The 23,641-nt window shown below is 50.0% G+C and overlaps 1 protein-coding gene across 1 annotated transcript in view; it reads right to left on the reverse strand.

The window, feature by feature from the left end:
- Cfap65 (cilia and flagella associated protein 65) overlaps window positions 1-21,224 on the reverse strand; it is a 33,221-nt gene extending 11,997 nt beyond the window's left edge. Inside the window, exons 1-20 of the mRNA XM_058577567.1 lie at window positions 21,167-21,224; window positions 20,681-20,858; window positions 17,561-17,732; window positions 15,490-15,674; window positions 13,299-13,401; window positions 12,484-12,650; window positions 12,107-12,306; window positions 11,750-11,895; window positions 11,059-11,281; window positions 10,441-10,706; window positions 9,384-9,584; window positions 8,801-9,160; window positions 7,231-7,368; window positions 5,726-5,971; window positions 5,013-5,237; window positions 4,025-4,183; window positions 3,672-3,822; window positions 3,120-3,251; window positions 1,905-2,118; window positions 1,468-1,596 (exon numbers count right to left, since the gene is read on the reverse strand). Coding sequence (XP_058433550.1) covers window positions 1,468-1,596; window positions 1,905-2,118; window positions 3,120-3,251; window positions 3,672-3,822; window positions 4,025-4,183; window positions 5,013-5,237; window positions 5,726-5,971; window positions 7,231-7,368; window positions 8,801-9,160; window positions 9,384-9,584; window positions 10,441-10,706; window positions 11,059-11,281; window positions 11,750-11,895; window positions 12,107-12,306; window positions 12,484-12,650; window positions 13,299-13,401; window positions 15,490-15,674; window positions 17,561-17,732; window positions 20,681-20,858; window positions 21,167-21,224 — 3,653 coding nt within the window. The remainder of the gene's footprint in view (window positions 1-1,467; window positions 1,597-1,904; window positions 2,119-3,119; window positions 3,252-3,671; window positions 3,823-4,024; window positions 4,184-5,012; window positions 5,238-5,725; window positions 5,972-7,230; window positions 7,369-8,800; window positions 9,161-9,383; window positions 9,585-10,440; window positions 10,707-11,058; window positions 11,282-11,749; window positions 11,896-12,106; window positions 12,307-12,483; window positions 12,651-13,298; window positions 13,402-15,489; window positions 15,675-17,560; window positions 17,733-20,680; window positions 20,859-21,166) is intronic.
- Between the last annotated feature and the right edge of the window lie 2,417 nt (window positions 21,225-23,641).

Consider the following 23,641-nt stretch of genomic DNA (forward strand, 5'->3'; position numbering starts at 1 on the left):
ACAAAGCACAGAAGAGTCAGGCCCCTTGGAACCCTGCCAGAAGCACAGACTCCTTCCTATACCTCAAAAATGCTCTCCACCAGTGAGGGGTCCAGTTCAGCAGGCACTCTGCCTGTTTCTAGCACCTGGACCCTGTCCACTGAGAGTGTGAGCTAGGCTGCTCCTACACAAACACGCAGAGTCTGCGGTCCACCAAATACCCTGCTCCACTCCAGGGCACAGGCCAACACCCTGAGCCCCATAGGGCCTGGCTCCTGGCCCACCAGAGCCCAGTGATTGGCAGATCTGGAGCTCAAGGCAGGCCCTGGCTTTCCCCACCTCAGCCAGCAGCCGGGCCAAGCTTCCCCGGTTAGTTATTCAGGGCCAGAAGCCCTGGGCTGCTGACAGTCCCATCCTTCCCTGACAAGAGCCACTTCATAAGCCAGCTTCTCCATCTCACTCCACCACGGAGGGTGGGGAGGGGACAGTCAGTGCAAGGGGCCTCCACTCCCCGGCATCCCCCTTACCCCAAGACTCCTGCTTAGGCCACCAGTTTTGCATCACAAATTCTCCACCTGCAGTTTTCTCTCTAGTACTTGTCCAGCCTGGGGAGGGGTGGAGCTCTCTCTCCCAAGCCTGACCCAGATAGGAGCCCTTCTTTTTCACCTCTTGATAGCTAAGTAAAGTTGGAAGTCATCAAAAGGACACAAGTTCTGGGCCCAAATGGGAGGAAAGTGGAGCACAGGAAAGGCTGAGCTTGCTGGGCTCGGGTCTCCAGGCCTGGCCTCCTGGGATCTTTGAGGTGCAGCCTGCTCTGTAGCCAGCTTCTATCCTGCCAGCAGACCCCACAAATTTTCTAAGTCATGCCCTTTGGGGGAAGGTCCATCTGTGGCACCAAACCCCTGTTTCTCTGAGACTCTTGACTTGAACCCAGTCAGGCCCAGCCCTGCTGTACTGGGAGCTGTTTGGAGGGTCCTAGCACCTGGATACCTTTGGCGTGCAGAAGCTACTCAAAGCCTTCTTGCTCTGGAGTTGGACACATCTGGATTTCAACCTGGCTCTGCCCACTAGTGAGTGGTCTTAGCTGTGCCCTTTGTAAAAAAGGCCCAAGGGAGGAGTTAAGAGAGAACGTTCTCACAGGGCTGCTGTGAGCACTGGTGGATTGAAGCCTGGTAAGACAGCACTTGGCATGCAGCAGGTGCTGAATAAAAGCTTCTCATTCATTTGGCTACTAAGATGGCTGTGCCCAGTCTCCATCAGGGCAATTCCACCCTGCCCTGAGCCTATCAACACGTCTCAGCCAATGACAGGTCCCAACTGCTATTGGGTGACCCCAGTCCCACCTGGGCCTGCACACCCTGTCCATGGGGAGGCTCATTCCTCACAGACCAGACAGCCAGGTTTCCCACTGGCAAGAGAAGGTGACTCTTCCACACCCTTCTGGCCCCCCCGCACCCCCATAAGCCACCTCCTCCAGGCCAGCCATACCAGTCCAAGGGTACCATCCCAATGTTCTTCAGGTCCAGGAGTACCACAGAGGGTGGGGCCTTGAGCGGTGCTACCCCAAAATTGAAATCAAGTTTCAAAGGGGTGAAGACAGGGGGGGTCTGGTTCGTGCTGTGTGAAGCAGAGAAACAAGCTCAGAACTGGGGATGGGGACAGGAAGGGCTCCCAGGGGTGGCTGGCTTGGGCACTCCCATCTCCCCACAGGTGGGAAATGGAGAATGTGGAACTCAAGATGAGTTAGCTCTTCAGACCTGAGACAATCCTTGCTTCTTCAGGTCCTTCCAGGGAGGAGTGAGAATTTGGAGGTCACTTCTCCCAAAAGATGAAAAGCAGCTTCTCAGATAGGTGCTGGGATATGGGCAGGTAGCTCCACGAACATTCCCAGTAGTCCCTGTCCCCCTTTCCCTGGCCCAGCTTACCTGTGCCGGGTGGGCACTTGGTAGGTGAGCTCCCCGGGTGTGGGGTCACGTGCCAAGTAATTGTTGAGCATGTCCAGGGAGAAGAGGCGCCACAGGTGCTTCCGGGTGATGCCCTCGGCACTGCCCATGGAGTAGGCATCAAGAACAGAGAGCAAGGGGTACACAGCCACCAGAGAGACTTGACACAACTCTTTCTTCTCACCAACCTTGTTATCTGGGAGAATGGGTGTGGAAGAGAGGGGCGGGGCATGCAGGTAAGCGATGCAGGATGGGGAGGGGAGAGAGCAGGCTGCAGGCTCCGGGGCATTTACAACACAGCCAATTCTTGTGCTTTACACACTTAGATTTTTTTGCTTTTAATGTGCACTGTTATTTGTTTTCAAATTAATTTCCCTAATAGCTTTATTGAGACATAATTTATATACTGTGAAATCTACCCTCTTAACATACAATTCAGTAATTTTTGTATATTCAGAGTTGTACAATCATCACTACTACTGAATTTTAGAAAACTTCTATCACCCTGCAAAAAAACTCAGTACTGGGCTGGGAGTAGCTCTGTGGCAGAGCATGGTACCAATTGGCTCTTGCTCCCCATCTACCCTCTACCCCAGCAACCACCCATCTGCCTTCTGTCTGTATATTTTTGTCTATTCTAGATGTCACATATAAATGGAATGATTCCATGTGCCTTTCTGTGACTGACTTCCCTAGGCATCATGTTTTCCAGGTCCATCTGGGTGGTGGCATGTGTCCCTACTTTTGTGGCCCATTATCACCCCCATTATATAGATGAGAAAACGGAGGCACATGGATGTGCAACAATTTGCCAAGACTTTGCAGTTATTAAGTGTTGGATCTAGGATCCCAGCTCACTGAGTCCATGTTCTGGTGCCTGCTCACCTTCCAGGCTAGTAACAGATCCATTTCATGGAGGAGAAAGCTGAGGCTAAGGGAGGCTGTGGATTGGTTTTAAAATCCCATAAGAAATCAGCACATCTAACTTTGCATGTTGAGTCTTCCACAGCTCAAGTGCACACACGTGCAAACACATACTGTCAGATGCAGCGTACACACCAATACCAAAGGCATGCTGCAGCTTGGCCCAAGCTGCTGTCTCAATTTTCAGCAGCCCCCACAGGCCTGCTGCACACAGCTCTCTCCCCTCCCCTCTGTCCTTCCCAGCCCTGACTCTCCATGCCGGGCACCAGGTACCTCTGTGGGATAGGAGAGAGTAGCTGATAGTCCAGGAGTACTGGGACCGGCGCTGCGGGCAGGCTGTCAGGCAGATGTTGTCTTTGGAGTGGGGTGGCATGCTCCCCTCTGAACGGTCTAGCTCCAGAGCTGCTTGGGGATGATGCCGGTGGGTCAGTGGGAAGAGGCAGCCTGGTCTCTCCTATTCCTTTTGAGATACCCTCACTGGTCCAGGAGGGCACTGGCTAAAGGAGCCCCAAATCAGAAAACAGGGAGGCCCTCCTTCCAGGATGGGTTACTGGCACCTGCTAGGTACTTTTCTTCACCTAGCAGTCCTGTGAGGTGGGTACCACCAGTAGCCCCATTTTATAGACAAGGATGTTGGGGCTCAGAGAGGATAATCATCTGCACAAAGCCACATAGCCTTAAAGTGGAAGCACCACGTTTTTAAGCTCTGTTCTGCCTGACCAAGACCATCATGCAGTTAGCAGTACCCTCCATCTTAAACAGTACCCTCCCTGACACACACACCTCCCCGACCCCTGACCCCAGCCCCAGCCCAGGTCTGAGTACCAGGGGAGTTGTGATCATCGCCCACAGGACTATGTTGCTCCAGGTAGAGGCGGTAATAGAGGGTGCAGTTGCCATCGTTCAGAAGCGCCAGGTTCCTGGACTCCCTGCTAGTCACCAGCACGTTTCCGAAGTCCAGCTCCTTTGCCTCTGCCTGAGGCACAGTCAGCCAGCTGCTGGGGGACTCCCTTGGGTCCCCTGTCCCATAATCCTACTCCTATCCCTGGAGCATCCCCCAAGGAAGGCCAGGTCCAGGGCGGTGGGTGGGGAAGCCGGAGGAACCCTGTCCCTGCCCTCTGGGAGTCTGTCCCACTTGTGCCCTGAAACCCCCCACTTTGCTGGGGACTCCCACTCACAGAGAGGCTGCTGGTGATGCCCATGCCCACCAGGCGGATCATGTAGTGTGTGATGGCCGGGGGCTTGGTATTCAGGGGCAGGCCAGCTTCCCAGACGCACATCCCCACTCGGAACAGGTACTTGGTCTCCTCCAAAGGGCTGAAGATCCACGTCAGCGTCTGAAGTCACAGAGATGATCCCTGCCTGGGCCCTCCAGCGTCCCCCTTCCCCAGGCTCCTGGCCAGTAGAGGTCCCACTGTGGGGCGTCAGGCTCTGGCCATGCCCTTGAGTGTGTGCTCCATATGGTACATTATGTCTCCCCCCACCCTGCCTTCCATGGCAGGTGAGTGGTATCACTTTCAAGACTCATTTTGGGCTGAGAAACTAGAGCCTCAGAAAAACAAGGTAACTGGCCAAGGGTGAGACAGCGGGTGAGGGTGGGAGCTGGGATGGTTCTGGCCAATTCCAAAGTTTATGTGATCTCCCCTACCCTCTGCTTACTGTCTCTGGGCTCTGACAGGTAGATACCATGTGTTGGTTTCCCCCCCACCCAAAGTCTAGCCTCCCCAGTTAGCCTATGAGGCTCTAGACTAGGGACAAAGTCTGCTGTTTTGGGTCCCAGACTGTGCCCACTTTGTTCTATAGCGGGGAATCATCACCCCTACTGAAAGCCACCCATTTGGCCTCAAATCCAGCTGCTCCACACCACCCTTCCGGCAATCTTATAGCTTTGGGACCATGGACGACGGAGCATGGACTACCCCGGTTCTAGACTTAGTTCTGCACTTTCTAACCTTGATCTCAGTAAACAGCTCTTTCCCACTAAGTCTCAATTCTCTGTGAAGTGGGGGAGATGAAGGTGGTACTCATAATACCCACTCACAAGTTGGGAGAGGGGACTGTGGACTGATGGGTGCAGCATAGCCTGTGAGAGCCAGGGGCAAGAAACGCTGAAGGTGAAGGTGACGGGCACTCTCCACCACCCTCAGCAATGGTCAGGGTACTCACAAGGCTCTCATTGGGCTGGATGAGGCCTTTGGCAGGCTGGACGGCCAGCGTCTTCTGGTGCTGCTGAGAGACCCTCCACTCGAACTCTAGGGGCAGACGCGAGGGGTTGCGGAAGGTGAAGGAACTGGTGGAGGAGCAGCCCACCCAGGTGGGCTTGAAGAAGACGCTTCTGTAGGTGTCCAGCTTCAGCTGCAGTGGCTCCTCCCGGCTCTGCATGCTCACCTCCTTCAAAGAGGGTGGTGCCTGAACTTACCTCATGGTCCTGGCCTTCCCAAGTGTCCAAGAGGCCATGGATGGTCAGCTTTCCCCTCTTGGAGGGTGGAGCAAAGGTCCTCTGCCAACCTGAGTCTGGCAGTTTCTATAGAAGGTAAACTAAAAAAACCCCTGGGGACCCAGAAAGGATGTACAGGCCAGTTCACAGGGTCAGACATGGGTCCACCATCCAGACCCTATCCCTGGGCTGCCCCCAAACACCCTCAACCACCCACAGGTGTGAATCTTGGAACTCTGTACCCTTTGTCTTGGTCTTATTCTATGAAGTGGATGGGCAGGGCCCTGAGGGGTGCCTAGCTCACAAATGGACCATCTCCCTGAGATACTACCTTCCTGGATAGTTCAGGGGAGCCTTGCAAGCCAACCCCAGAGAGTGGTTTTGAAAAAAGAAGTCACAGATTAGGGTCCACTTCTAAGGACTCCCTATTCTTGCCTCCTACCTTGAGATATTGGGGGTAAAAATTGAACTGCAGGTAGAAAATGTGCTGCTTCCAGGAGGTGCCCTTAGGGTAGGTGCTGATGAGAAAGATCTGGTGGGCCCCAGGGGCTACCAGGCCTGAGGCAGGCCGCAAGGTGATGTCTGAGCTGCTTTTGGGGGCCAGGCTGAAGATCAGCAGCAAGGAGCCTTTGTTGACCAGGAGCAGGCTGCGGTAGGAGGGCTCACCAGAGGACACTGCAGGAAATAGCTGGGAGTGGGAGAGAAGAGGAAAGCAGGAGCCCTGTCAGATCCCCACCCTTGGGATGCACACTCAGGGGCATGCATGTGGGTGTGGGTGGGCCATTTCCAATGAGATCCAAGATGCCCGCACACAGCTCAACCAACAACTTAAAAGAAGGGAATTGAGGGAGGCCACAGTCTAGCACCAAAGAATACTCTGTCTTCCCTTTTGCTGAGACCTTTAGAAACAGAGGTCGGGTAATCATAGGTCCTAGAAAAACTTAGGCCTCCAAGGTCTGTCCTTCCAGTTAGAAGAAAAGTTGTTTAGAGCGCCCTCAAACCACCCTTTGGAAAGATGCTTTTGGAAATCCTGGTCTAGAAGCTCAGGGGCAAATGATTCTCATGCAGGTGACTGAAGGAATCCAGCCCCAACTGCCCAACCCCCAAACTCTTCTTGAGCCTCTGAGGTGGGGCGTGCACTGGGCTACAGTGCACTGGGCTACAAAGCACAAACTCTCAATCCTGGACCCAACTCCCATCCAGATGTGGGGACTATGGGAAAGGCCACAGACCACTTGAGGACATGCCAAGGGAAGGCTGCTGAGGGCATCAGCAGGAGAACCCTTTGAGTCAGGGAGGGCTTTGGGCAGGGGTGGTACAGGTTTGGGATTGGGGAAAGGAGTGGAGCTGGTGGGAGGATCAGGCTCAGAGCAGTACCTTTCCAGGGCAAGAAGACTATTGAGAAAAGCTGATGATGGGAGCCAGGAGGAGACACCTGAGGCCAAACTAGAATTAGCAGCTGGTGGCCTGGCGGCGGGCCCTACACTTTTCAGCTCTTCGACACTTTGCTTCATAGGCCTGAAGGGCCTCAAGGGCCTTGTGAGAGACCTGGGAATTCTGATCCCCCAAGGAGTATCCCCCAAGGACAGGGCTAATGGTTTGTGTCCTTGTTTCCCTAGAGCCTAGCCCAGGACCTAGGCTGGGCAGGCGCTCGGTCAACAGGGCACTGGCAACGAAGGAGCTGAGGAGGTTTAAACCTGAGAGGCAGAGGACCGGGTGACTATTTCAGAGGGAGAAGGGAGGACTGGTGTCCAGCTCCCAGAATGTCCCTGTCCCAGTGCCATGGTCTAGGAGCAAGTCCTTAAGTGGCCCAGATCCCCAGGACAGCTGGAGAGGGTATAGGGGTGTGTTTCTGAGGCCAAGATAGAGAGAAAGAAAGATCTGCAGGCCAAGGTAGAAGCCAGCGCTCCCCTGGCCTTCTCTCACTGCTGTTGGTACCACACTCACCTTGGGTACATCCAGGGAATATTGGGGGACATGATGCTCCAAGGCAGCAAAATAGCTGTGGCCTCGTGCCTTCACTGTCAGGCACCAAGATGGGCACACAGTGCAGTCCTCCTCGATGTTGCTGTAGCTCCACAGGACCTGCAGGAGGCAGCTCAGGGTTCCATGGAAGGCAGCCACCTTGCCCCTCCCTGCCCCTGTGCTGCAGGAGTCTTACATTGGGTGCTGAAGCTGGGGTGGATAGGGGGCAAGGGCGCAGGGGAGATAGTGCATGCAGAGTACAACAGCTGTACACCCCCCACCTCCACCCCCACCCCTCTTGAGCCAGGCCCTACAGGGAGTGCTCTGCAAACCCTCTCTTGTAGTCCCCACAGCCAGGAGGCGGGTGGGGCAGGATCTGAAAGCAGCATTCATTCTCTAGGAATGAGCCCAGAGGAGCAGTAGCCAATGGAAATACAACATGAGCCACAAACACCAGCCACAAATATAATTCTAAATGTCCCAGTGGCCACATGAAAAAGTAAAACGCATGAAATTAATTTCAATAATATATTTTATTTAACCCACTGGATCTAAAAATCTTATCACTGTAACATATAATCATCATAAAATTATTAATGAGATATGTTACTTTCTTTTTGTATGAAATCTTTGAAATTTAGTTTTGAACTATTTTATGTTTATAGCACATCTCCATTTTCAGTGTTCAGTGGCCCCGTGTGGTTGCTGGCCGCCTTATCAGACTATTACAGGTATACAGCCTGTAACCCTGTAACCTAAACCTGAAGTGCTTGGCCTCAGCCAAGCCAGGAATCTACAGCCTTATTCTACAAACTCCATATTCCCCCACTGCCAAGACACCAGAGCAGAGGCAATTAAAAACTCTGTTTGGGAAACCTCCCTAAAAGTTCTGAAACAGCCCCTGGTTTACAGATGAAAAGATATGAAGGAATTTGTCCAAGGTCACGGAGCTGGTCAGGGACTCCGACCTTGACTGTTCAGTGCTGCTCTTCTCCAGTCCAGAGCTAGCAACTTCGAAGAACAGCATGTGGACAGGGCTGAGGGAGGGAAAGTGGCTGCCTGGGAACATGGAGGGACTAAGAGGCCCAGCAGCCACAGCAGGCCTGGGGACAGGCTGTGGACTGAGGTTCTTGACAGGGGAAGTTGTACTCAGTAGCCCCTCCCTGGTGTACTTCATTATCTGCACCCTGACTCAGTTCCCAGGCCTGGTTCCTGCCTGCTCACAGCTCCTTTGTAGGGACCATTTCCTGCTTGGAGGACTAGAAGAGAAGCCAGGAACCCCCTAGCCCAATTTTCCCAAAGGAAATCCCAGCTGAGTTCCTCCCCAGAGGAGAAGGAGGCCTCAAATGAATGAGACATTATCAGAGGGCCTGAGTTAGACCAGATCAAACCAGTAGGGAGTGCTGTCCAACCAAGGAGAAAGTAGGAGAAGCCGGGCATGAACAGGATGGACCATGCAGGACCCTGTGTCACACGCTGTCACCCCACCTTGCCCCTCTCTGTTGGGGAAGGCAGAGAACCATCTTCCCCAACTTGTTCTGTCAGCACACACCTTGTAGGCAGCAAAGGCTTCAAGCTCCACAGCATAGAGGCAGTTGGGGTTGGGTGGCTGGAAGTGCAGACGCAAGGCTACAGACTTGAGTGGGGGCACATCGCAGGTGTCTGGGGTCACCCAGAAGGGACAGTCATCTCTGCGTGTCCAGACCACTTTGATCTTGCCCTTGGTGTGATTCATCAGGCACAGAGGGATAGGGTTGGGGGGCTCAGGCCCAGGGCAGCCACCAAAGTCCACCTCCATGGGCTCTATGCTGACGGGTGGGGGGAAGATGGCCAAGTCATTGGTACCATCGAAGAAGATCTCAGTCATGGGGGGAATATAGGGGTACTGTGGGGCTGGCATATCCTCCAGGTCCTGCAAGGGGAGAGACAGGGATGGCACCCAACTGCCATTCCTCCTGCCGCTGCCCTCCTTCTGCCCCTCCCTTCTGGGAAAAAAAGACTGCAAGAGCTCCAGGAAGGTCACCCCCAGCTCTAGTTGTACCTCGGGAACAGAGGACTGTTCACAAATTGCTAGAGGGGGCTGGAACCTGGAAAGGGCATCCTGCTCCCCATGGGCACCAAGGGATCCACGGTACCTCAATGGGTATCATAAGGGCCCCATTCCTGTCTCGTTCCAGCTTCCTCTCCTTCAGCATGATGCCCAGGATGTCAGGAGGGTACAGTGTCAGACCCCGAGCCAGGTGCGTGCGGTACCAGGTGAGGTGCTGAGGCTTCAGGATGACGGGCTTGGTGTTGTCTGAGTGGCAGGTTCCTATCAGGTCCAGGAACAGCGGGTCCTGCGACATTTTCCATGGGTGACAGGGCACAGGAGGGTTGGTGGGGTAAGGGGGTACGCTGGGGTTGAACTGAGGACGGACACTGGGCAAACAGGATGGCAGAGATGGAGCTGCAGGGTGGTAGGCAGAGGGAGCATTCTGACAGCCGCCTAGCTGACTCAGTGGTAAGTGGGACACTCAGCCATTGCCTGCCCTTCCCTCTGCTGCACACGGGCGCTGGGCATTCCTTGTACTACCCATCCCACTGCCAGCCAAGGGCCTGCAAGACCAGCATTTAGGCCCTCCCTGTGGGAGCAGAAAGCAAATTCGTTCTTTCCTCCCATCCCAAGGCCCCCATGAACCCTACACCTGCATGAGACTCAGAAAGAGGCACCCACTCTCCAGGCCTAGAGAGAGAGAGCCCAGAGCCTGAGTACCTGCTCGGGAGGGATCTGAGGATAAATTTCAGTCCCTGCTTGCCATCTTAGCCAGGCACCTCAGGTCAGGGCACCAAGGGAATGACCTGCCCAGAGGCCTGGAGTTGGGTTCTTATCTCAGACTCTCTGCCTTGCACATACTGTGTGGAATGACGCCGAAACCTCTCTCTCCCCAGCCCACCAGCAACAGCTTCACCAAAGTCTCTGGCCTGGTAGCAACCAGACAAGCTTGGCACACCCAGTTGGCTCAGAGTAAGCCCTCAGGTGCTCCTGGCCACAATCTAGCTCCAACAGCCTGGGCTGGAGCCCTGAAGGAGAAGATGGCTGAGAGATGGCCCTGGAAGTTTCAGAATACAGGAGAATGGCTACCGAGGCCTGCCTTCCTCACTGGCTCTCACGCTGAGGGATTCCTTCCCCTCAGCCCCTTCCCTACCACTCACCTGGTGGTGGATGAGACAGGCCACCCGCCGAAAGCAGATGATGGGGCGAGTGGGCCGGAAGGTGCAGTGCAGGGTCATGCGGGCCTTGCCCACCAGGGTCCCGAAGGCAGGTTGGATGCTGAAGACGCTCTCCTGGCAGTCGATGGCAAACTGGAAGTGTGCTGTGCTGTCTGACTGGTTCTCTATCCACAGTGTCTGCTCCGAGTGCTCCCCAGGGTTGACCCAGTTGAAGTTGACACAGTAGTGCTGCAGGGCCACAGCAGGACCTGGGCACAGGAGATGTTGTCCCTCCGAGTGGGCCCTCCCACTTGGGTGGGGCTGGGGTATTAGCCTCCCAGAGAATGTCTCAGAAAGGCTGACACTGCTGGGGTTGCTGTTGCCTGGTGATAGATGGGCAGGAGGATGGGCACAGAATCCCTGCAGCCTGAGCAGAGACCCATGTCATTAGGGGTAGTGGCAGGATGGTATCACCAGGTGTCCACAATGCTTCCCCACTGGGCCACGAGGGGGCAGCAGACACCCAGGCTGACAGACTAGAGGCAAGGTCTCTTAAGAACAGACAAGGAGTTCTCTGGAATCCTAAATCTGGGCTGCTCCTGGCCTGGGGGATGCCATTACCTATACAGAAACCAACGACTTTGAGCACAGTTTGGGAGACACAGCCGGAAGACATGATGGAAATGTAATCCATAGTTCTGCCATCCAAGGCCTCAGGGTGGAAGAACAATGACACATATTTCTTTTCTCCTGGGGGCACGATGCCATGGCCCTTGGAACATGAGAAGGCTTGGTCTTTGGCCAGAATGTCTGAGGCTATTTCGATCCTAAAAGGGGCATTCACCTGTGGGTCCAGGTGAGGAAGCAAAGGATCAGGTCACAGAGTTGGGCAGTCTGGGCACTGTACAGAGGGGTCCAGCCAAGGTAGTGGGGGCAGCTGGCATCTAGCCCGTGTGTACTGATTGGCATGGGTGTGGGTGAAGCTGCCTCCACCAGGAAGAAGGAAGGGCCATGCCGTGTGCCCAGAACAGAGTCTTGTTCTTCCCAAAGCATTATGGGGCTAGCTATGGTCCTGGGGTCAGGACACTCTTAGGGCTACTCCAGGGGTTCTCTGAGAGGCTAGGGTCACATGAGCCCAGTGCCAGCTGAGAGGAGAGGGGAATGTCTAATGACAGCTGTTGACGTGTGTGGGAACAGACTGGAGGCTCTGGGTTATTATGAAAAGGGAATGGAGTTTAAGCACACCCAGTCCTGGGGTCCCTGAGTCCTGCCTCCCCCTCCTGCCACCCTCCTTCCCCTGCCCAGTGCCTACCACAGATGGGTTATACAGCCTTATCTGCCTCTCAGCCGTGCAGCCCACAGCAACGCAGCCGAAGTGCAACACCTTCTGCGAGCCCTCAGCATCCTGGTCCTCCGGTCGCTTGTGCCTTATGCTCACCACCAGCTGGGCACATTTGGCTGGGGCAGAGATGGGGCAGTTTTGGGGGAACAGTCCCTAGAAGACATGTGTCCCCAGGGAAAACAGTCTGTGACATGATGGAAGCAAAGAAAAGGCAAAGCTTGTGTGTGGGGGGGTGGGGAGGCAGAGTGGGAGGTGGGGGCACACTAAGGCCTTGAGACCCAGGCAGCAGCAGCTGTGCACTGGGGACAGCGGAGAGGAAGGCCTCACCTATAGCCTGCAGCTGGATGCTGCTTTTCTGCTTGCTGCCCTCCCCATACCAGCACGTGGCCTCCACTTCATGGATGACAGCCATGAGGGGCTGAAAGGTCACTTTGATCCTACAAGCCAGGCCTGGCTCCAGTAACCCCGTGGTGGGAAGGATCTGGAATGAGCTGGGGAACTCCCAGGTGAAGAAGGTGGGCAGGTCCCTAGGAGGCAGGGGGTGGGTCCGGGTCACTGTACATCTGACTACTGCTTGGCCTTATCAGGTAGAGGCTCCGGGGTGCCCTATTCCCCACTGAGACATGCCTGCCTCCCCTGCTCCCTGGACTCTCTTCCCAGTGCTTGTTCTTGTCACCTCTGAGCTTCAGCCACCTTCCCCTCACCCCACATTGTCCAGGCAGAAACAGGCCTCAACCGTGTCCCCGATGGCACACATGGGCAGCTGTAGGGACGGGGGGCACTCTAGTTTGTGGCAAGGCAGGGTGGCCCTCAGTTCCACACAGAATATCCCCTCTTCCTTCTCAAACCACAGCTGGTCCTTGTACTCTCTCTGTAGGGCAGGGGAGAGGGGAGGCAGTCAGCAGTGCCTTCCTAGTGTTTAGGGGCCACACATCCCACCCACCCTCAGTTATCCCCCCCAACACAACCCCTGGCAGTAGGCTGGGTTGTGACGTACTAGCTCAGCCTGTGCTCCTATACTGTCTGGGTCTCAGAGATGAGGGGCTCTTCTGTGGGGAACAAAGAATTTTGAGGACATTTTGGTAGTCAGTACATCAGTAGTCAGATGTATTAGAAAGGTTGAGGCAGGAAGATCACTTGAGCCAAGGGTTCAAGGCTAGCCTGGGCAACACAGTAAGATCCCCCATCTCAAAGAGAAATTGTTGTTGTTGTTGTTGTTGTTACAAAGAATTTTGAAGAAACTTGCAGAGAGCAAGAAGAGGCCAAGAAATTTAGGACTTTCTAGTAACCAACACAGTATTGCAGTCTTTACGCCCCCAAATCTGATGGGGAATGTCCCTCTGTCTAAGGAGATTAGGCTCTGAGCCCTGTGGGGGACTCCCAGCTGGGGTTTTAGTTGTAGCTGGCAGGGTGTATGTGTGGTGTGGGGAGCTCCTTGCTGCTCTGTCCTACCTCCTGTTCTGAGGTCCCTGTTCCCATGTCCCTCCCATCATGCTACTGTTTGCTTGGTGGGACTTACCTTCTCTAGAGGCCGGAAGACAATAGGAAGCATGAGAGTTATGCCTGGGCTCAGGAAGATGGGCTGAGGGATGACTGTGAAGAAGAACTTGGTCTTGAGAGGCCTTCAGGAAAGAGCCAAGAGATGAGCACTTCAGATCTGGGCTTATAGCAACCAGAGGAGGCAGGAAAATTGCAGACTCTAGAGAGAGCTGAGGGGGCTGGCGTTGTGGGACCATGGAGAAAAAGGAGATGAGTCCATGGGGAGGGAGATAGGGTCTGATCACAAGAGGGCACAGCCACTCCCACGATCCTTTCAGATCTTTACCCAAATCAAAAAAGAACAACACTTGTGTCTCTGATGAGGATGATGGCCCAGGAAGACAGGAATGGGACTGGCTATCTTGATTTAACAGAATCCCTGAGCTCTTATCTGGGGTAATCAAGGCTGGGAAGGGAGGTGCAAGGGTGGCCAATGTCACAGATGTTGTAGACTTTAAAAATATTAATAAGATGCTGTCAACGACTCTATGCCTGTAAATGCTGAAATAAACACACTCTGAGGAAAATATTACTAACCAAACTGACTCAAGAATTGCACAATAAATTTTATGGCATCCTACCTGAAATCATCAAGGAAATGGAATAGGTAGTCAAAAATCTTTCCACAAAGAAAACAGTAGGAAGGAAAATTGCAAAGACCCTAGAGACTAGGCAGGATCTCTAGACCCTAGAGATACAGAAAAACAAGCTTACGCAGAAACACAAAATTAGCAATATTAGCAAAAGGAATTTAACAACGTATAGAAAGCATACTCAGTTGTGACCAATTGGGGTTATTTGAGGAATAAGTGGTTGATATAATATAGAAAATCAAGGGGCTGGGATTGTGGCTCAGTGGTAGAGCGCTCGCCTAGCGCATGCAGGGCCCTGGGTTCAATCCTCAGCATCACATAAAAATAAAGGAATGGAACAAAGGTATTGTGTCCAACTACAACTAAAAAATAAATAAATATTTAAAAAATAGAAAATCAATATATTCTACCATGTGAGTTAAGAGAGGGAAAAAATTAGATGATAATCTCAATAAAAATCTCACCATCACAAGACTGGGGTCCTAATTAGAATAAGATATATTCCATGCTTGTTTAAATATATCAAAATAGATTTCACTGTCATATGTAACTAAAGAGAATCAATAAAAATTAGGTATATTTCATGTGTTTATGAGAAAAACTTAACAAAGCAGAAATAGAAGAGAACTTCCTTAAAATGATCAAGTCCACCAGAAAAAAAAGAAAAAACCTACAGAAAATATCCAGCTTAATGGTGAAACATTGGAATCTTTCACTTGAAGATCATAAACAAGACAGGGCTGTTTTCTATAACTACTTCTGCTCAACACTTTCTATTTAATAGTACAGTAAAGGCAAAGAAAAGGTACAAGAATTGGAAAGAAAGAAAGAGAATCACCACTTTCTATATAAAATATGAATGTGCGCCTGGAAGAAACCCCAAATAATTACTAGATAAGTTATTAAACTTCAGTCCAGGCCTGATGGGGCACACCTGTCATCCCAGCAACCCAGGAGGCTGAAGCAAAAGGACTTCAAGAGCAAGCCAGCCTCGGCAACTTAGTCACCCTGTCTTACAGACAGAAACGAAAGGGTTAAAAGGGTACACCAAATTCTCCCATTTACATAAAGTTCCTAAGAAGGTAAAATCAATTTAGGGATGCCATTTAGAGATGTAGACACAGCTGGTAAACGCATTTGAGAAAAGCAAGGAAGTCACATAAAAGGCGGGATGGTGGTTTTCTTCATTAGCAAGGAGGGGGAGGGACCCAGGATGGGGGAAGGGAGGCTTCAGACACTGTCATTGTTCCATGATTTCATCCAGTTACATGAGTGCCACTTTCTGGAATTCTTCAAACTGCACATTTTGAACACTCCTTTGATTTTATACAGCATTTTAAGAGTTAATTTTTTTAAAAAAAATTATTATTATTTTTTTAGTTGTAGATGGACACAATACCTTTATTTTATTTATTTATATGTGGTGCTGAGGATCGAACCCAGGGCCTCACACATGCTAGGTGAGTGCTCTATCACTGAGCCCCAGCCCCAGCCCAAAAGTTCATTTGTTTTTAAAGAGAGTCCACTTTGGGGACTTGAGGGCTCAGGACCTGGGTCCCTGGTCCCTCACTCTGGTACCTGTACTTCATCTTCTGGGTTTTCAAGGAGAGATTTTTCAAAACCAGGTTCTTCGTGGTCTCCTTCCCAGGTTCCCAGCCTTTCCACTGCAGCTCCTCGGCCACTTCAATGCCCCAGATGACCCTCTTCTTTACTTTGTTCTGCTTCTTTGGGAGGCACACTTGAGTGTCTATGGGGCTGCTGGGCTGTTCAGTGGCAGGGAGAAGGGGAAGAAGGAGAGGTGCATTAGGGGTAGGACACAAAGGCCCAGAGAGGGACAAAGAGCCCTGTGTCTCTAGCAAGTGAAGAGTGACAACAACCCTCACCAGGGGCATGGTCTGGAGAGAGGTGAGGAGCAGGCAGGCCCCAGAGGAAGATATGTCCTCTCCCAAGGTCACTGGAATGGTTTGCCAATGACAGCCTGTCTCTGGAAGCCTCCCTTTGGGCAGCCCAATCCAGCCAGTCCATCCAGAACACGCATGCAGTCTTAGCTGGCCAGTTCTGTTCCTCAATTTCACCTCAGACCCTTCTCTCTCAGAAACCTAGTCCTCCCACTTCCTCCTCACTGAAGAAGCCTCTCCTATGTGGAATGGCACTTTTCCAGATCACAGGACCCATCACAGTTCCTTCTTCCACCCCTCAGCTGGCTAATAAAACAAAGCAGCCAACTCATGTGTGAGCTGTCCCTGCCCCTCCCCTTCTGGGTCCTCTCTAAGTGCTGTTCCTGGTGATGCTGGAGATGCAATGTGCTAACACTTCCCTGTCTGCTATGGAAAGATCCTTCACAGTCTGATGCTTGATGCCTGTACAGCTAAGGAGGAAGAGTGACGGAAACCTCCCTAGGTAGTAAGGTGGAAAAAGGATGAACCTATTGCCTCTTCCTACCAAGGCCATTGGTGTGATCACTCAACTCATTGCCATTTTATCTTCAACCACTTTATAGCTGGTTTATCATTACATACCACAAGGATGTAGTCATTCATTTAACAAATATTGTTGACCTATTATGCCCCAGTCCCTGTGCTAAGTGCTGGGATCACAATAGTGAATAAGACCAACAAATCCCTTCTCACTTAGTGCTCACATTCTCAGTTTCAATGTTTACTGAGAGTCCTGAATGGCCACTGTATTTTCTTTCCCTGACTGCACATGGAGAAAAGGTGGCATGGATGAGGGAGGGTAATTTACTATAAATATCAGTTGATGCATCTGTCAGGATCCAACCAGGAAAACAGAAGCTATCCTGGTATTTAAAACAGAATTTAATTATCAATCAGGAGCAAAGAAGTAATCCAGGAATGAACATCAGCAAGAAGCAGCCACCACCCCCAGGTGAAGGGAGATGGTGGGGTTATTGGAGTCCTGAAGTTTCTATGGTGGGAACAAGGGCCATTGGGGAGATTCAGATGCTGATGCAGATGGTGCTAAAATCGGAGAGAGAGGAGGGGGCCTTTCCTGTCCAGAGGGAAGGGTGGCAATCAAATCCAAAGGCGAATATATCTAGAATGACACAGATGGAGGAGACACCTTCATCCAAGAAGACCCCTCTCCATAGGGAGATAAATGCAACAACAGTCACATCTAAAGAAGCAGGTACCACCCCCAAGACACAACACACACTGCACCATCCACCTAACATACACCCTGTACCACCCACACACCACAGTCACACGCCACACACCCACACACAATATGAACACATGTTGCACCAAACACAAAGTCATACACCATAGTCACACCCTTGGACAGCTGTGCTGCCATACAGAGAACCACAAGAGTTACAAAAAGTAAACAACATCCACACGATGGTCAAATACAAAGTCCCAGGGGTCAAGGCCAAAGGAGTGTTCTGAGGTAAGAGAGAAACACTGGCTACCTGCCCAGACTCCTGGCTGCTCCTCCCTGTGGAGCCCCACCCCATGCTTCTCACATTGTGCTCACTGCTACCGACATTCCAGTTGGCTTGGTGCTCCACCTACGCAGGGTCTAACACTGGAGGGTAAATGACAGTCATGTCCCTCAGATTCCTTCCCCATTTCCCTGCCATCCATGTCCTGACTGGTGCTGCCATATTCTACTCTACCATTCTCACCTGGGCACTGGTGCTGCTGCTGCAGATGCTCATGGGTATACTGCTGTCATTGATGGTGGGGACAGCCATTGTAATGGTACTCAGGCATGATCCACCAGAATTCATAGTGCAGTCTCCGCTGTCCCTGGGCCTCACGGTGGGACCTGATATCGCCTGGATGAGCAATGGGCACCTGGAACAAGAATGCCAAGGAAGCACTCTGACTAAGCTAGGAGTTCCTGCAGATCCAGGTACAAGTCTGGAGTGGGGAGGAGAGCAGAGGGGAGACAGGAGGGATGTGAGAAAAAGAGGTTGATGATGGGGACTTGCCACAACCATCACTGAGATGGAAGAGAGGGACTGCTTCCCAACGCTGGTAAGAGAGGAGGCAGTACCATGAGAACCGACACTAGAAATATGATCTGGAGCTTTGCCTGGGGGCCGAGAGACACCACTCAGGAAAGGCACTCAACTGGAGGTTTGGGAATAAGGCCCATCCAGCCATGCCCCTCCATGGCCTCAATTGGCATTACTTAGCAAGTCCCCAGTCACCAAAGCACATGCCTTACCTTTAGCTTGTTTTTACTCTCTATTTCCTCTAAATTGTGTTTTATAAGCTATAAGAAGATAAATAGAGGGCAAAGAAGCAAATGAGATGGCATGTTCGTGATCTTCTGGGTTTTCTCTACCAGAACCCACCCTGTAGACCAAGTTTAAAGCAAACATTCACTAAAATAACAGATCAATTAAAGAATAAATGAAGAAGGGGCTGGGGTTGTGGCTCAGTGGTAGAGGGCTTGCCTAGCATGTGTGAGGCACTAGGTTCGATTCTCAGCACCACATATAAACAAATAAATAAATAAAGGTCCATCAATAACTAATAAAAAGGTTTAAAAAAAACAAGAATAAATGAAGGGGCAGGGGATGTTGCTCAGTGGTAGAGTGCTTGCTTAGCATGCACAAGACCCTTGTTTTGATCTCCAACACCGAAAAAAAAAAAAAAAAAAAGATTAACAACCTCTAGAACAGAGGGATCCTTGAATGGACTGGGTCAGAGCTGAAAATTATATGCAAAAATATGAAACAATTTCATGTATATTATATGCGAGATATCATACATATACCCAGGTGCTATTTTCCAAGAAGAGCAATCACAGCTTTCACCAAATGAGTGAAAGAGAGTTCTTGACCTTGCTCTAAGGGATACAAAGTGTCTTAGACCACTTTTGGTTTCATCACTTCAAATCCTTTCTTCCTTTAATAGGTTTCCTTTGGCACATACACTCACATGTGACTTTGTAACCTATATAAGAGAATAGCAACTTCTACACTGAGACACTCCTGCTACAGCCAGTCTTGCTCAGGCACATATGATACTGGTTTCCAGACCTCTACAATGATCCACCTCACAACATTCAACTCTAAGGGCTGTGGATGTAGCTTAATGGTAGAATCCTTGCCTATTATGCTTAAGAACCTGAATTCAACCCCTAGTACCATTTTTTAGAAATCCACTCAGCTCTAATTTCCTTTTACACTCAATACAGAGCAATAATCCAAGAAATCACCAAACATGGCTCTGCTCCCCAAAAATATAATGCAAGGCAGATATGTAATTAAATATTATCTAGTAGCCACATTTAAAAAGTAAAAGAAACCAGTGAAATAATAATGTATTTTATTTAACCCACTAACATTTAATAAGTAATTGACAGAAAATGATTGAGATATTTTACATTTTTTTTCAAATCCAATATACAATTTTATATTTCAAATTCAGACTGCTCCTATTCCAAGTACTTAATGGCTACATTTGACTAGTGGCTATCACCTTGGGCAGCATCACTCTTAACACCTTTTTTGAACATAGGAATATTTTTACAGACAACTCAGTATCTTTCCCCACAATATCAAAAATGGTATGTATTTCTGCTAACATCCACTGAGAATGTATGTGCCAAGCAGTGTTGTAAAGTCTTCACAGGTACTTTAATCCTTACAACAGTTTATAATTGCAAGTGACTTTCATTTTGTTTAGCCTAATTCTCCTGTTCATGTTTGTGGTTCAGCTCCTTATTATAATGTACTCACTCAAATTTCGTAAACATTTTATGATCACCTTTAAGAATTTCTACACTTCCTGAAGACACTCTCCCATTCCTTCTCTACCACCCATCCAAAGCAAAAGATTCTGTTGATTCAGTTGTTCCTAGAGGGTTTCCCAAATCTTCTGGAAGGGACTATCTTAGATCCACTCATTCATGTATTCATTCATTCACTCATCCATTCACAAAGTATTTACTGAGTGCCTACTATTAGCTGATACTGTACTAGACATGGGACAAGACAGGCAAGACTCCTACCTTCAATTTTAAAGTAAACATTCAAATGTAACCCAAGAAATGCAAGCTGAAGAGACAGGGAGGAAATTACCATTACTTTTCTGTCACTGAATCACTTTGGAGTCCTGCCCCTACTCATTGATGTCTCTGACTTCAGAGGATTCTACAGGCAGTTTCTGAAAAAGTCTCCATTCAACATATGGAATTAGCCCAAAGAGTGCACAGGGAGAGTAATGGGGTAAGAAACAGTCCCATCCTAGACTAAGGACTGAATGAGCACTGGCCAGAAAGCAAGGCAAGCAGCTTTCCATTAACTCCCCAGACTCTCTTGGGACAAGCAAGTTTCTCCATCACACGGAACGTCAATCTATTCCATAAAATGAGGATTGTCCTATTTCACAATTCATGTAAAGCTTATGTGAAATAAGGGGTTTGAGAAAGCATTAAACAAACCAATGTTACTACAACTAACAATCATAACTTCCACAATAGCCTGCACTACTTTCCTAAAAGATTTCACACTGCTGCAATCATCGTGAAGACACTGGGCAATTATGGGTTTTGTTTTACTTTTTTCTTTAATCCAATCTTCTAATCTCCAGGGATACACACTCACTCTCTCTCTCTCTCTCTCTCTCACACACACACACACACACACACAAATATCACCAGCCACCTTTAATTGCCTAATTTCCGATATTAAAATTTCTCAAGATGACCAGAGAAAAAAGTGGAGGAAGTGGAGGTCGTCGTGGAGAGTTGAGGAAAAAATAGGTAAAATGAAGGAAACAAAATATACTTAGAGCTGTTCCTTTTTTGTCTTTGGGCTTCCCGGTCTGATCTTGCCCAAGTTTTTCCAGTCGTACGGGGCTGTCTGAGGACCCCAAGGGGCCCTGGCCACAACTTCCCGGAGAAGGCAGTCTCCTGGTACAGATTCCTTCCCTGGCTGCTCGCTAGCAGCGGACCAACGCTCCTAACTCACACCGCCGCCATATTGCGGTCTCCACAGATACAGGACGCACAGGACACAGCGTCTCCTGGTATCCCAGGGCAACGACGGCAACCCGAAAGGGTCAAGATCAGTGTAGGCGAATGCGCCGCCCAAATGTTTATTGTGATTGTGTGTGTGTGTGTGTGTGTGTGTGTGTGTGTTGGTTGGATGTTGTTTTTGCGGTGATGGGGATGGAACCGCGCATGCTAGGCAAGCGCTTTACCACTGAGGTACATTCCCCAGCCCCTGTCACCCAATTTCAATCCTCATACTACTCAGTTTTTATTCCCTGACTTTTCCTGCTGTAGTAGTAACTGTGGGCTTTCACCAATCGCAACGTGCTATTATACATAATGCCTTAATTGTCCTGACGTCCCAGCAATCATTGACGACCAGATTTATAGGGGACTGCTTCTTTGGACTCGACACCCAAATAGGAGTCATTCCTGTTCTTTCCCCACAACTGCTGTTGACATAGGGTCAGAACCCCAGCCAGAATCACGTTTCAGGAGATTGCAATTGCTAACTTATTTGCATATTGTTTGGAATATGAATTAACTCTTTGAAATTGAATTAACTCTCTTGAAGGGTTCCAAAGGTTAATGTATGAAGAAGAAATTACTATACAATAATGTGGATTTTCTGAAGCCCACGTGTTCACTTGTCCATGTGTGCTTTGGAGGAAGAATCTTTCTTGGTGAAGACTCTTTAGGTAGGTGAGGTTGGAAATCTCAAAGTTCATTTGTGGGTATTTAAAGATATTTCACTATCCAGGACAGTGAGCTGGATTCTCCTCAGATTGAAGAGGGGGGCTGTGGTTATGGGAAGAGAGCTTAGTCTAGAAGTAAACCAGGAAATAAACTATAATTTTTGGAAAGTTAGGATTCACTTGTGAAAGGTGGAAGGTGGCTGAGATAATAGTGGCCTGAGTTGGCCTGGGCGATCACATGGCCAGAGGCACGCAGGACTGGGGGCAAGGGGCAGGCCAAGGGGCCTGTTAAGTTATGCTAGCATGATTAGGCTTGGAGTTTTCTTGGGATCAAGGAATGTAGAACTCAGTGAGTGTTTCACTTGTTTTCATGGAATTCTCAGAATCTGAAATGTGTACTTTGGACATGATGACTTTTATGCTGTTTATGGTTTCTATAATGATTTCCTTTTTGTTTTCCCCAAGTTCTTTTTGACATGATCAGCCTGACTCAGCTTGACCTTAAGGACAAAGAAATGGACCTTTCCATTTTAGGCCAAAATGAAAATAGGAAGCATTGTTCCTAGGAGTAGAGTCCGGTGGGGACCTCAGGAAAACCCCAAAGAGGAAGAAAAATTCAGAGTAGGGCCATGAGTCCTTCTGTGTCTTTACTGGGGGATCCCCCTTCTAGAGTTCTTGCCGGCTTACACTTTGGTGGACTCTGGGCTTGGAAGGATGAAAGGAGATGGATGGTTCCTCCTGTCAGCAGGGGCCCCTGTGGTCTTGGTTTCTATTGGATCTATGGGATTCTAATTATCTCCTGGGAGCTCTGCAGCTAGTGACCTTGACTGACGTGGGGAGTCTCAGGGAGAGGTCTGCCTACTGGACCTTGCCCAGGGAGGTGGATAGCATGGAAAGAGGCACAGCTAGGATTTGAGCCTGAGGAGAGGAAGTGGAACCTTGGCTTGCTTTGGAAGTCCCCTTTCCAGGAGCCTAGTACTTGTGGGAAATAATAGTTGCTGTGTCCTGGTAATCATGTCCTCCCTGGACAACCCCCTTCCCCAAAAAAAGGCCATCAGAGGAAAGTGTTGTTTGGTTCAAGTCTGTAAACAAAAGTGAATGATGATTTAGGAAAACTGATGAAGCCCAGGATGTGGGTGAAAGGAAGAAGGATGGGTCAGAGCAGCCTCAGACCCTCCAGAACCCAGAGCTGGGGGTAAGAAAGGTAAAGTACACGCAGTGATTTGGACTTCAACACACACGAAATATCTTTCTAAGCTTTCTAAGTGTCTTTTCATGCTCCCATGGCTGCTCCTCTCCTCCAAAGAATAGAGAAGACTCTGGGAATCTGGGATTCATTCTGACCGTTATTTACTGGCTGTGTGGCTTAGGGAAAGTCACATCATTTTTTGATCCTCGGTTTCCTCATTTGTTTCTTGGGAATAATTTCCCAAAGGTATTATGAAGGTTGAGTAACTGAGCCTGTGTAAAGCAGTCAACAAACTCTCTCTCTCTCTCTCTCTCTCTCTCTCTCTCTCTCTCTCTCACACACACACACACACACACACACACACACACACCCCACTCCTTAAATGAGAGGTCCCCCAAAATAAGTCAGTCAGTTTTCTGTGCACCTTTGCTTCCTACAGCTCCCAGCCTCTCTGCTGCACATTTAGAGGGTGTTTTCCTCACCACTCTCTCCTCTTTTGTTTCTCTGAGAAGGAGGCTACCCTGCTGCTCCAGGTGGAAAAAGACAAAAGCCATCAGCAGAGTGCTCAACTCTCTTCTTGACAAGTCCTCTAGCACTTGTCAGTGCCCTCCTTCTGTCTTCCTTCACACTGCAACAATGGCTGTAGTCTGATTGTTGGATCTGGAATCAGGTCCGCATCCAAGGTGTATTTGGAGGAAGGAGGTGGGGTGGTGGGCTCTCTCACAGAAGCTCCTGGTCTCAGAAATGAGTGGGGCGTGTCTTCTCAGTCCAGCCTTGGAGGTGGAAAGTGACAGGGCCATCAGCGTATTCAGGGATGGATCTAGGAGCATGCACGGGGCAAGGTCCCTGTAGCTGTTGGAATAGGAAGGCA

Source organism: Marmota monax, unplaced genomic scaffold (genome assembly GCF_021218885.2).
Source record: "Marmota monax isolate L192 unplaced genomic scaffold, Marmota_monax_Labrador192_F-V1.1 WCK01_AAM20220418_F8-fsc00041, whole genome shotgun sequence".
Taxonomy (NCBI): domain Eukaryota; kingdom Metazoa; phylum Chordata; class Mammalia; order Rodentia; family Sciuridae; genus Marmota; species Marmota monax.